General features: G+C 36.9%; 1 protein-coding gene across 11 annotated transcripts in view; it reads right to left on the bottom strand.

Moving 5' to 3' along the window:
- Positions 1 to 14,028, bottom strand: part of LOC123675919 (probable nuclear hormone receptor HR3) — a 189,003-nt gene that overhangs the window by 9,042 nt on the left and 165,933 nt on the right. For 6 of the 11 annotated variants that reach the window (XM_045611531.1, XM_045611523.1, XM_045611540.1 and 3 more), the window contains 4 exons: positions 11,619 to 11,846; positions 9,306 to 9,471; positions 5,715 to 5,896; positions 2,529 to 2,828 (listed from right to left, as the gene is read on the bottom strand). In XM_045611531.1, the coding sequence (XP_045467487.1) occupies positions 2,529 to 2,828; positions 5,715 to 5,896; positions 9,306 to 9,471; positions 11,619 to 11,846 (876 nt within the window). Of the gene's footprint in view, positions 1 to 2,528; positions 2,829 to 5,714; positions 5,897 to 9,305; positions 9,472 to 11,618; positions 11,847 to 13,376; positions 13,585 to 13,619; positions 14,005 to 14,028 lie in introns of those variants that run through there. The other 5 variants (XM_045611499.1, XM_045611489.1, XM_045611559.1 and 2 more) reach the window with 5 other exon arrangements.

Raw genomic sequence — 14,028 nt, forward strand, 5'->3', positions numbered from 1 at the left:
AAATTCGCAGTAAAACACCGTTTTTCAATCCTCAATAATTATTTTTTTCAAGTTAATTTATACCGTCGAATCTATGGTAATGTCCATAAAAAATGCGTTTATTTTTATACCGTCAAATAGTCTTTTCTCCTGAATAATTGAATTTCACGCGGGAATGAGGAGTACCTGCATTCCATTATAAAACGAAGTAAATTTTCAGACGCACCGCGTACATCGATCACATCCTCAAAACACGTCCCGAAAACGGAACCGGAAAGAAAAAATTACATATTCACACACAAATCGAGAGAGCCACGGAACCAGACAAGCGAGCGCAAATATTTCTTCTCGAAAACGATGACGAATTCGCAGTTGCCGAATCGATCAAATATTTGCGGTACACTCAAAAGCGGCAAAGAATAAAAATAAAGAGTGCGATGTGGCGCCAGTCACAACCCGGCATGTAACATTGCAAATATTGGTTTATTGTTGTCGTAAAATATCGAGTTGCATCGTTTATTCCGACCAATGTCAAGGAATTCCTACTCAGATAAAGAGCGATAAATTTATGCACTTCTTGGACTCGCGTGTGGTTTCCGTTCCTCTCGCCTTTTTGCCTTATCGTTTTAAGCGAATGTCGTAAAGAGGATAGCAGTCGAGAAAAAAAACTTCGGGATAAGGCAAGGGTTTTCTTTTTGTGTGAAAGGTTAACAATTTATTCAAAGGAAGTTAACTTCGATCAAAGCTCCAATTTATTATTGTATGAGCCATATGATAAATTCTAGCCATTTGAAAATCAGTATGAATACAGGTTTGAAGCTTTTGGGGACAACCCAAAGATGAAGCAAAAATTCCCAGATATCTCCATATTTTTTTATACGGGGAGTCTCAAAAGTAGGTTTAAATATTTGTTCAATGTACTGGATGATCTTAACTCTTGGGAATTAAGTCGCTATGGAGCGTTTCTCGAGAGCGGATCGTGCGTTGTGCGTACGTGAATCGAAAACATTTCTCCAATATTTTGTATTCTTATCATCAATGATTAAAAAATTTGGAGAGACTGATTCAACAGTCCGGAAGAGAACGTGAAACGGGTAAATCGATCTGTTCGTGATGATCCCGACCTTTCCATTCGGAAGCTTGCTTCGAATGAGCCTAGATAATAATCGCTTCACCGTATTTTGCACAAAGATCTGAAGCTACTAAAGATGTAGCAACTTTACACACGTCCAATGTGTATCTGCAACGAGTTCGTGCAAATTTCCCAGGAAAATTAATATCGAGGAGAAGTGACATTCATTACTGTTGTTCTGTATTTGAAAGGATGTAAAAAAATAATTTTTCTTCAAGTGTGAGTTTTCAACTCTTTTTCACACGCATTTTAAGTCACAAAGAGTCAATTTCCCACACAGTGCGGGAAAACCCCTGCTATATCATTTTCGCACGCATATGCATGCGGATTTTTCCGCACGCAAGTATTAAAGAAAAAATTAAATTCCGTCATGTCTCTATGCACCGAACGCCCTATTAACGTCAAGGATGTAATAACAATGGCAACGACATGCAGAATAACGTTTGTCATTTAAGTGTATGTGAATAATTAATCAAATCTTTTGAGTTTAAAATTATTTCAAGCATTTGTAGAAAAAATATTGTTCCTAACTCTTACAGAAAGTGTCTTTCCCGCACTCAACGGCAGTTTCGTGCGGAAAATAACGACTTTCCGCACTTGCTAGGTAAATAACCACCAAAAGAAATTTCAACTAAATGAAAAATGTCTTCAAGTCTGCAAATGTCCATTGGAATCGAATTTATAATATTTACATGCGCTTTATTTGCTCGAAGTCAATTGTACTACCTAAACAAAAGCAGAAGAACAAGAATTGAGCACCTAATTAGTAATTACACCAAGCAAGAAATGAATATATTTTAATAATGTACAGTATATAATAATTAAAAAACAGGCTGAAAGAGATTCTCACTAAAAAATGAACCACTCCGAAGAGCAAGCGAATAATCAACCCATCATTGAACTGAAAAAACCAAACGATAACATGAATCTACAAAGAACCCTTGAAAGTTTGAATTATAAAATAACATATAAAAATTTAAAAAAAAACGAAGAAACACATTGATAAATCGATGAGTGATGAATTAATAATAAAAGCCGATCGAAAAACAGAAAAATCTGTGAAAAACAAACAAGAACTGAACCGTCAAATATCCCAGTTTTAACATGAAATAGTACAAATAATACAACCAAACACATAAACTACGAGTTGAAAAACTAAAATTCGAATCAAAACGAAAATTAAACCCTTGAAATCAAAAAGCAAACATTCCATCTCTGAACTGGATCCACCCAACATTGAAACTACCTCTTGAACGTCGTGAAAAAAAAAATAATAATAACGAAAAATAAAAAAGCGCAACTGACCGAACAACATGAAAAATATCCGAAGAGAACAAAAAAATAAACCGAACTGAAAAAAAAATGCGAGAAGAAAAAAAAAAAGAGGAGAATAAGAAAACACACATCGACCACTTACTAGGCAACGATTCGTCGACGGATTCGCACTCGTCCTCCTCCATCATCTGCTGGATCCTGACGGAGATCGGTAGTAGCGCAGGCGCGGAAGAGGAACCAGCGGGCGAGTTCACGAACGTGGTGCTGTCCACGTACACGGACGGCACGAGGGCCTCGCCCTCCTGCTTGACGTCCGACTGCGAGGACACCCCAGAAGCTCCCAGACGTTTGAAGGGCCGGGAGGACTCCGAGGGGGACAAGCAATCCGAGTGTTTGCCGTTGGACGTACCGCTACCACCACTGGCGCTGGTATTAGTATTGCCTGAGAATTATTAGTGGATGTTAGTTGGCACCAAATACAAATATATACATGTATATACGGACGTATATACGCACGTCGCCAATTATTCATTCATGCAATAAAGGCCCGTGGACGCCAGACTTACGCCAGACTTACGTCATGGTATACACGCTGAAAGTTTCTGTACAGGGTGTCCCAAACTATAAGACTCAGAGAAAAAATCTTCAAGGACCCCTATCTCCTTTTTCGAAATAATAATATATCAGAAAGCAGATCATAGATATCTTGATTCGTTCTCGAGTTGCAGGAAGATTCTGAGGAATGGCTGTTTCAAATATTTCGCTATATCTTTGTTTCTGTTCGAGATATTCTAAAAAGTTTTTTATGGTTTTTAGGATACTCATAACAGATCATATAAATTAATTACCATTAGAGGTATAGAGGAGGGTTGGTGTGGAACACCCATATTTTTCAAGGCAAAAATGTCATCCGTTTCAAGAATATGGAGTTTTTCAATTAATTATTTTGATTGGACGCTTTATATATAAATATTTTTAAGTCATTCCGAGTTTATTCCATTCTGGGTCGTTTGTATAATTGTATTCAAGTAATATGTAGGGTGCCCATTTAATTAGAAATTAATTACCGTACTAGAGGAGAGTTAGTATTTTTTAAATGGGACTCCTTATATATATTATATTATTATTATATATTATTATGACTTGATTACAATCATACAATGGACACAACATGAATGAAATCTCGAAATAAATGAAAAATATTTATATATAAGTAGTCCTACTAAAAATGTCGAAAAACTCAATTTCTTTAAAACGGATATCATTTTTGAAAAACCGATAGTGCTATGCTTTTTGATAATTCTGCGGCTAAAAACTGCGTTGAAATATAGGGTTTCTTATTTAAGAAACACCAACTCTCCTCTATATCTTTAAAATGGTAACGAATTTCAATGATTTTTTGTATCATAATAAAAACCATAAAAATTACTAACAAAAACATTTTAAAATTCTTTGATTATCTTGAATAAAAACCAAGATAAAGGGTAGTAATTTTTCAGGAACGCCCTGTAACTAGAGTACGAATCAAGATATTTATGATCTGCTTTCTGATATCTTATTAATTGGAAAATAGAGATCGGAGTGCTATAGTTCTCGAGATGATTTCATTGAGCATCGAATTTGGGACACCCTGTACTCAATGTCCCCAATAGGTTCAGGTGAAAGAAGCCACCAAAATATTCAATTCAACCAGCGATAAAGGTGCATAAAATCGGAAGAGTATCATTTTAAAAATCTCAGTTAGGTATCAAGAATGTAAAATCTGAAGAAGCCTACAGTGAAACGAAATAATTGTGATCTATAGAATTAAAAAGTGGAAATTAATTGAAATAATGAAACATCTCATTGGTTTAATTGAAGTTGTTCCTTGATTCAATGCGGAGAATTCATCAATATGATGAACGATTTCTGATTGTATTAATCTTTCTGTTCATCGGATGAAAAGAATGAAGGAATTCATCAATAGAATCAACATTTTTTTCAATTCCAAACATTTATTTCTCGTTCGACAACGCTACCATACGAAGTGCAACAATTTTTTTCGAAATTAAAATATAGCAATAAATAAAAACATATTCAAACAAGATGGGACAACATCTGAGTATTCGTAAATATTTTCATCTGTCAACGAATCATTGCAGAGGGTGTTTTGGGTAAATTCCATGTTTAGATGTGAAATAACTACTCAAACGTTCATGGAAAATTTTAGAAGTATCATATTATCATGACCAACATGTCCTTTTTGTCTTTATTGTTGATATTTACAGGATAAGAAGTAATTATAGGATATTTTCTTCCAAGCACACCAAAGTCCCATTGTATTTTTGTTCAGTGTAGTAAATTATTCTTGTTTAGCCATGTATGAAATGTTGAAAGAAGAAAATTTAAATTTTGGCAGGTATCAGATTTAAGCAATTAGATAAGCAATTAAACACTAGGAAGCTTCAGAACCAACCAACCCATAATTTAAAAGTTCAAGAGTCATCCAACCAAAACCATAAAGTGCAAAGATCTTTGTCGAGTTTTCACATGAAAAATTCGTTTATTTCGAAACTTCAGAGATGAAAAAAATCACGACGAACCAATTGAAGTAAATAGTTTCGAATAAAGAAAAAAATTTAAAGTTTAAAGCTACTTTATCAAATACTGAAAAATATTTATAATCTCAAAGTTTAAAATTTCATAAAATGGCATTCAAATTTTCAAAACTTAAACTCCAGATTAGTTTTGACACATTCATAAAATATTTATAAGAGCCTTGGAATGGGATTTGAAAACGAATTACTAATTGTACTAGATGCATGGTCCATGTGAAATTATTCAATGAAATTTCATCAAATATTTGCTTAAAATGAATGCTAGGAAAAAATAATTCGAAATCCAGAAAAGTCATCATATTCACAGATAAGCGCGTATAAGAGTCAACTTCAGGAGATAATGAGTACAAAACAATAAAAGATACCTAAATTTCAGGTTGAATGAACTTTCGGAGGATGTATTAACAATTGCATAAGTATTCGGAATTGTTTTTATCGAATCGGTATGGAATTATCTTTTGGTGAAATCAGAAATTCAAATTCGTTTTTAAAGAACCAACATTCAAAAAGGAGGTGACCTCCTCTCTAGGATAGGTAGAAAACTGAAAAATAATTGGATCGTAAAAAGTTTGAAAATTTTTTTTTTCAACGCCATTTATTTTGAAAACTGAAATTCTTTAAGTAAACCCCAATAATTCAACAGTTTTCTACCTATCCCAGAAACGAGTCATTTTTTTTGTGGAACTGCATAACTGCCTATGACTAAGAGAAAAAAAGATAATTGCACTCACCTGTATTTCCAAGTGCGTGCATCAGGCTGTTGGTGTCTATCAGGTCAAGACGCGGACTAGGATCATAAGCTGTTGTACTATCTACGTAATCAGCGGATATGTCGTAGCCCATAGTGGTCTGGACTTGCGTAGCTCCCGTATAGTAGGACGTATAGTTGCCCACGTCGTTGCTGTAGCTATACCTGGAACGAAAAATAAATTGGTAAAACAAAAGGATGCCTAACTTAAAAATTACACATTTTTCTCCGAAATTTTCTTCACGATTTCTTTGAACTCTTTGATAAAATTAATTGGCTCCTTCGAACATTCCAATATAGGAACGAACATCCAACTTTTTTCGTAGAAAATCATCAACAACCCGTTCGGAAGAAATGACTCATCATTATTCGATTTTTCCCTAGCCTTTTTGTACTGAGGAATGATGTTCTCGTTCTGCAGATATATATTAAACCCCCTGGTATGTTGATAGTTCTGTAGCTGAATCTGCGAATGGATCTTCTCCGTCAATCTATCTTCGCAACTATAGTTCTTACCTTCACGAGGGGATAACCTGCTTCGCACAGGGACCTCATTATAATACGAAGTTACCTCCAAATGCAGGTAAAACCCATACGGTAAACGTTCTTTTTTGATCCCTTCGGTCCTACCAAGTTTCAATTATTCCTTGGCTGCCTTCAACTCCGAATATAGCTCTCTATAATGAATACAGGATTGTCTATTCTGTGGAGGGGAGAGATCTCCCTATACGCTTCGGAATTATTTTTAATCCAATCTTCCTTCCATTCCCTGTAATGTGGAGAGGTCTGCCTGTACTGGGGAGGGACCTCCCTGTATTGCAAAGCGATCTGACTGTGCTCTTCGGAACTATTATTAAATCCATTCTTCCTTCACTTCCCTGTACTGCGGAGAGCACTAGCTGGACTCTTCGGAACTATTGTTAATCCATTCTTCCTTCACGTCCTCAGATCTGCCTGTACTGGGTAGGTTCATTCCTTGTTTTGCGAAGATATCTTACGATGCTTTTCGGAACTCTTGTTAATCCATTCTTCCTTCACTTCCCCGTACTGTGGTGAGGTCAGCCTGTACTGGCAAAGGAGCTCCCTAAACTGCGAAGAGATATCAATTAATTCAAATATACTGAAGTCATCGTCCACGAGAGGTCTGTAGATGTGCACAATGACCTTCATGCACTGGGGAGAGATACCTCTATGCCAATCTTCGTCCTCCCCGAAAGGTTGCTCGGAGACCTCCTCGTATCCTTCGAACCTCCCGTCGTCCATAACTTCCTCATCCTCCCAGTTCTGCGAAAATACCCCACCTTGGTACCCACCATCCCTTCTTGCTCCATCTCCATCGTCATCCATTTCTGACACCGGATCCTGCAGATAGACCTCCGTAACCTCTTCGTCACTATCCCAATATCCATCTCAATCATCCCAATATATCAACAATATTCAAAAGTCATCCTTACCGTTCCAGAAACGACTTGAACACTTGTGCAACGCTGGTGTCGACTTTCGCCGCCTCGTTCTACGCACCAAATATGCGTTGCGTATGCCGAACGCCAAATATTGGTGGGACTCTCGAGTGCGTAGGTTCCTTGCCCCTCTCTAGACGAAACCGTTCATTGAACAGTTACGCACAAGCGCGTGTGGAAACAGTTATGCAACTCGGAGGGCGATGGCCGGAGATGTTGCTGCAACCGAATTTAGAGAGAGTATTTCGGCTGATTGTGGTCGTAGGAGAGAATTTGATCAATCGGAGGCGAATGGCCGGAGTTGGTGGGAAAAATACTGCGGGATATTCGTACGTTGAATTACAATAGAAACTTCGGGCATGTCGTGTTAAAAATGCGTAGATTGACACACCGCCTGAACTTTGGGAAAGTGGTCGAACTCCACGCGCACGCACATTCTAAAATCGTTTCGCTATTTTGGTAGAGACGTTTGTTGTTTTATTCGGGGAAAGTTTACAAGCTGATTAGAAACTTATCTGTTATAGGACTGAATCCAACGAGGATTCTTTAGATCTGTAGATCATCTGGTGCAATGGTATAAGATCTATATTAAGAATACTAGTCTAAATACTCTAATATTCAATTAAACAGAGATTACAGCAGAAACCTTGTTCTGTTAAGTTGCAATGTTAAAACCTGCCGTCTTTTGAAGAATGGTAAAAACATATCCAACTTTTTATTTTAAGTTTGTTTTTTTTTATTTCATATCTGCTTCAATCAAAATTTTGGGACTTTCTGGTATCAATTTCCATCCTCTCTTAAGTTTCGTAGACCGTAGACACGAGTTTCGGGCTTTCAGCAGGAAGACCGTATTCCTGCTGAAACCACAAATGGAAGGCTGGCTTCTGTTTGTTGTTTCCTTCAATTGTTGCTCATCCTTACATTTTTTCACCGTTCTGATGAATGCCCGAAACACGTGTATGAAGTAACTACTTCTCCTCGAGGGTATGTTCTTATTAATTTTCCTTGTTTTATGAACAATCCCCTCGTTAGCCTTCCCACGTGGTGATTTTGGTAGTTGTCCGAAAACCCATTGGGTCTTCCTGCTGAAACCACAAATGGACCGATGGCTTCTATTGTTGCCTCCGTTTGTTTGTTGTTTCCTTCAAGTATTGCTCATCCTAACACTTTTTCACCGTACTGATGAGAGCCGAAAGTCCGAAACACGTATCTGCGGTTAGCACTTCTCGGGTTTGTCCTTAATCATTTTCCTTGTCAAATGGTGAATATTTTGCAGTCACAGTTCGCAAAAAGCAACTTTTGGGTCGTTGTGTAGCATATTCTTAGCCGGCAACTAGTGAGAATATTATTGCTGTAGCTCGGAGTATTGACAAAAACCCAGGCCTGTCGATTGCTCGTTTTAATCTTTGGAATTCGGCTATGATTAATGATTTTGTATGGCTGGAATTGAAAGTATTGATGTGGACGATGTTTATTCTCAACAAGACGGCGCTACATGCCACACAATCATCGAAACAATCGCAGTTTGGCAAACAAGTTGTTATTACTCGCAATTTTCCTCTGATATCTTGTGATTTAACATCTTTAGACTTTTTCTTTTCGGCCACGTGAAAAATAAGGTCTATGCCAGTACCCAACGATCGCTTCAAGAGACCTTAAAGATGGAATTCGTGAAGTTATCGAGGACATGCTGCCGCAAATGTACGAATTGGTCATGGAAAATTTCATAAAAACGATATGGTGCAGCAAACGTAGCCATGGAGGCCATTTGTCTGATATCGTTTTCAATCGTCATACCTTACTCTTCACAATGAAATAAACACCTATTGATTTTTCTTGAAATATAATTATTTCTTTTTTTTATCAAAATGAAACCTTTTATTGGAAAATCCTTTATATCGATATCCACCAAAGCAGGACATCGATGTTTACTACCGGATATTCAGTCTCCTGTAAGGAACACATGGAATGCTTTCGAAAGTATGGATTTCAATCTGTAAACAGCCTATGGAGAAGAGCACTCGCCAACATTGTGCATAGTCATTCAAAACCCCCAAACAGTCCTATTTTTTTTTCTGAATCGAATTCAATGAATTTGGACAGTGGTAACTTACCCATTAAAGCTGTGGTGGAGCTGGTCACTACTCGAAGGCGTCTGCTGTTCGAACACCGAACTGTCTGGCGCTGAATCGCTCTGTGCTCGCATCTGGGCCCTATGAAACCGTACCTCGTCCTCTACTTTTTCCCTTTGCTTTTTGGACATCCTACCGAATTTGACAGCTGCAAGAAAAAAAAAACGAATTCGTTTAAATTCGATTCTCGGGAAATAACGTCGAGAATGTAAATTTCGTTCCGTTTGATTTTATTCCAACAACGTCGGTTGAGGTTGCAAAATACTTTTGGTTGCATAAATAGCCGTTCTACTGGCAAGATGTGATGGCCGTTGCGCAAGAAGGTTGCATCACAACATAAAGGCGGCAGCTGGCTTCATACATCATGTGTGTGGTGCCGAAGATACTCGAAAAATATTATAATGGTAATTGTCTTTTCTTTTAATATCAAGCCAGCGATTGTTTGACTCTCTAAAGGTTGAATAAGTTCGACTCAAATGGTCTGTTACCAAATACGCTGAAGAGGATTTGGTTACACGAATTAAATTCGTGTGATGATCCATGAAATTCAGAAGTGAGTTGAATTTTCTCACAGAATATCAAAGTAATTAATATGAAAAAAATGATCATACGAAGTTTTATTATTTTAAGATTCCATGCAATATTTTTCGTAGGAAATGAATATTTCGAATTGGTAGTTCCCCCAACCAATTCCTTTTACAGGTTCAACTCAATTTATTCCTCTAAAGCCTACGAAATTCATCCAATGGGATGCATCTACACATTTGGAAAGTTACAGTTAGGTCTCTCATCTCAAGATATAAAGTCGACATACCATACAACACTTATTCGACTATAAATCTTGCATGGTATGCCGCCTTTACATGATCATGTTGTTTTCTACGAGAATATCGATTTTAAAGTTGCTTTCAACATTCCGGTGAGCGGAATACGCAAACAAAAATAAGTTTTCAGCTTTACGACTTATTTATTACCAGGCTTATGAGAATGATATTCTCTCCGTTTCGTATACTTTACTGGGGATCCGTTGCATATCGGGCATACATAAATTTCGTACGGTATTTCCACCTGAAGCGTACCAAGTGTCATACATGGCAGATTGTGCGGCAGTTTGAAACAAATACCATCATTACGAAGAACAGCTTGCAAATCCGTTCAGTAGGTCAGGCAGTACTCATCCTTGTACACAATAACAATAACTGTTGTTCGCGATTAAATTGCAAAAGGCATTCGCATGCACTACGTGCATATTAATTCATTGTTTTTAAGAAGGTGGACCTACATGTTCCAGAGAAGAAATTCGCATTTTTTAAGCCATTCAAATGTCATAGAAAAACAATTTTTTTACAGAAGTAAACTGCTATTGAGTAAGTGCATGATTGATGATTTCAGAAGTTCGCTTCAATTTTTTGGCGCTCAATTGGCGTTGAAAATAGTACATATGTATTCCGATGAGAAGCACCATTTTTGTAAAAAACAACGAATTTTCTGCAAAAAACAATAAAACTCATCGAACCACCGTATTCCACTGATATGACATCGTCCGATTTTTTCTTTTCAAAGCACCAAAAATCATTTTGAGGCGCCCTTTCTTATAAGATAGATAGAAGACAAAAAAATGAAATATTTAAAAATGTTTTAGTCATTGAATTATTCGTTGGCGTGTGTATCATTGCGGAAGTGGCCTAGTTAAGGGCGATACAATGAATTTGAATGGATAATACATATATTGTGTTTCAGTGGCCAACTTCCGATGCTATCTTGATTCAGTAGTCATATTTTCTTTTTACGAAATTGAAAAAACAATTTATACTTCTAATTACGAATTTAATGATTCATGTGACAGTTGAGGAGTTCTTTCCAATATATGAGATAATATATTATTCAATATTTGCAGTTTCATGATTTTCAATTCATTTAATTCTTAGAACTGATTTTTAAATTAAGTGATATAAAACTGATTCGGAGCAAATTTCATAGTTTGAACCCACTTTCATTGATTCTAGATTGTTAGTAAAACAATTTTGTACCATAAAACTATTTAAACCAAGACCTATTTTTTTATGATTTACAGTTTTTATTCATGTCAAGCTTCTAGGCTCTTGAAAATCGTAAGAAAGTCAGATTCTTGAATATATTAAAACTTGTCCCTCCTACAGAATCTACATTCTAGATTTAAAAAAATCTAGCGTATATTTGAGTATATTCGTACCGCAAATTGTTTTTATTCCATTCTTATCACAAGTATTTTTTCCAAAGAAGGTTTTTGTTAGTATACATTTTTTTCCAACTCACCATCTCTACTCATGCCGAGCCGTAGACATTTTTGTAATCTGCAGTACTGGCACCTATTTCTATTAACCCTGTCGACTACACAGTTCTTATTTCTGGGACACTGATAATTCACCACTGAACTTTGTGACCTTCTGAAGAATCCTTTACACCCCTCACAAGTTATCACACCATAATGAACGCCACTGCTCTTGTCCCCGCAGACCTTGCAAGGTATTATCTCGATTTGTGCTGAAACAAAAAACAAAACTTAGAATTGTTGCTGTTGGAGGAATTTTCACTAAAAATCGAAAACAGTGAGAATATACGAAATTTCAGAGCTGATAGAGGTGATTTTAACGTGGAGACCCCAACAGTGCGTTAGGCGAGAAAACTACGGTTAGGTCGGCAAGGAAACAATGAAGTGTATTGTTGGTTGTCTGGCTTGTTCAAAGTTGCGTTCAATGCTGAAGAGGTGTTGAACATACCGACTTTTAGCACAATTATCCAAAAATTCAAACTTAACTGTAAATAAAATAGATTTGGAGATTTTGAGTGCTTTCACTGTATTAATTGAGAATTATGTCAGAGTTTAATACTCGCAAAAACTAGAATTCTGATGAAACAAACTTGAGTCATAATGTTTAATGAATTATCAGAACCTGGCTACTAATTTCTTAATTAATTTTAATTGAACAAACTTCTGAATTATTGTAAATCATTTGAAGAACTAGTTTTTACTTTGGGTATCAATTTTTTGCTCCATTATTTCAATATTGATGAAATTGACTTTAGAATGATCTAATTCTACTGACAGTGATAGGTTTTTTGTTTGAGAAATTTCAAAATTGGACTTGCTTCAATCTAGTGCTATTTATAATGATTTCTGTATTTGATTCTCAATTTAACTGGTTCAATTACCAAAATAATCTAAACTATGTGTAAATCAGATTTTTTTTCGAGTACTCAGAATTGTTTTTCGAGTTCAAGTTGAGTAAAACCTCAGTAAAATTTCATTCAGCAATCAATTTTCAAATAGAGAACCTAAATAAATTCGTAATTCAATGCATGTATTTTTTTTTTGAGTTAGAAGTTAAATCATCATTAATTAGAGGATTTTCCTTATTGGACATAATTCATTTGAATTAAAATAACATCAGTGTATAATTTACGAAGTCATAATTTTTTAATTAACTAATAGCCCAATCTGTCAGATTGAAACAAGCAGAATTAAAAAAATCAGTATTGCTCTGAGAATTCAAAAACAATATTCAATCTTTCGAAAAAATCATCAGATTTTTTCCAATAAATACTGACAAATTCAAATTTTGGTAACGTTTATTCGAATTCGATTGATTCTTCTTAATAATGGAAATTTATAATATTCCTAAACGAAAAAATGTCCAACCTCCTCCTTTAATTCATTAATACTTTTGGAATGCGTTTATTTGCATGAAAAAATTCAGCTTTCAGATCAATCTTAGAAATATTTCATATCAATCAATAATTATAATGCATTGATCCCTCAAGTTCAAGATCGCTCTTTTATTTCGAAGAAGATTTTTATTTTAAAACTCGACTTTCAAAAATACACGGGAAAATAATGTTTGCTTACGAATCCGAAATCTCATGTTTCTAGTAATAGAAATACAAAATTAGTGAACATGCAACGGAAGTTTTCTTCAGACGATTCGTCAATCAAAAAAATTGCGTAATCCGTGAAAAAAAGATTTTGCCCAATTGGCGTACAGCCCTCCGAGAAAAATTTGACAGGCAACCTACCTCGCCTCCAGCTCTTATCCTCGTCTTCCGCGACCTCCAACTTAGCGAATTCGATCAGAGCCGATCGATACGCGACGTCGTCCGAAGTTTGTCCGGAAAAATCCCTACGACTTCCCGGATGATCCCCCTTCCTCGAAGGACCATGGGCGCCCGAGATGGTCAACTCGGCAAATCTCCGCAGCGCGCAATCCATGGCAACCGCCGTCTTACTGCGGCCCCCTACCGTCCGGCGCTTGAACCTACCTCGTATGGAGTTGACAGATCGCCTCTCTTCCCTTTCCTCGATCCTCAAGCCTTCGAAATCCCTCTCGGTAGACGTCGACGTGGTCGGCTCCGTCGAGGAGCACGGGCCGCTACTGGGCCAGGCCGGACCTGCGCCCCCGCTGGAAAATAGGTATTTGTCCATCGCGGACTCTATGGTCGGACCATGCGAGGTCTGTGGACGTCGTCGATGAGTTTTCGATGGGCTGGAGGTATTCAGGGACGTTCCTGCTGGTTGTTTGTCTCATTGCACGCGGCCGTTTTGTTCGATAGACACTTTGGCACTGAGAAGAGTCGATGGTTTCGTGTGGGCGTACGGTTTGGTGTGGTCGACACCTGATTCTATGATCCGGTCGATGGTTGCGATCTGTGGATGAACACATGCGCTATG

This window comes from Harmonia axyridis, chromosome 1 (assembly GCF_914767665.1).
Source record: "Harmonia axyridis chromosome 1, icHarAxyr1.1, whole genome shotgun sequence".
NCBI classification, from domain to species: Eukaryota; Metazoa; Arthropoda; class Insecta; order Coleoptera; family Coccinellidae; genus Harmonia; species Harmonia axyridis.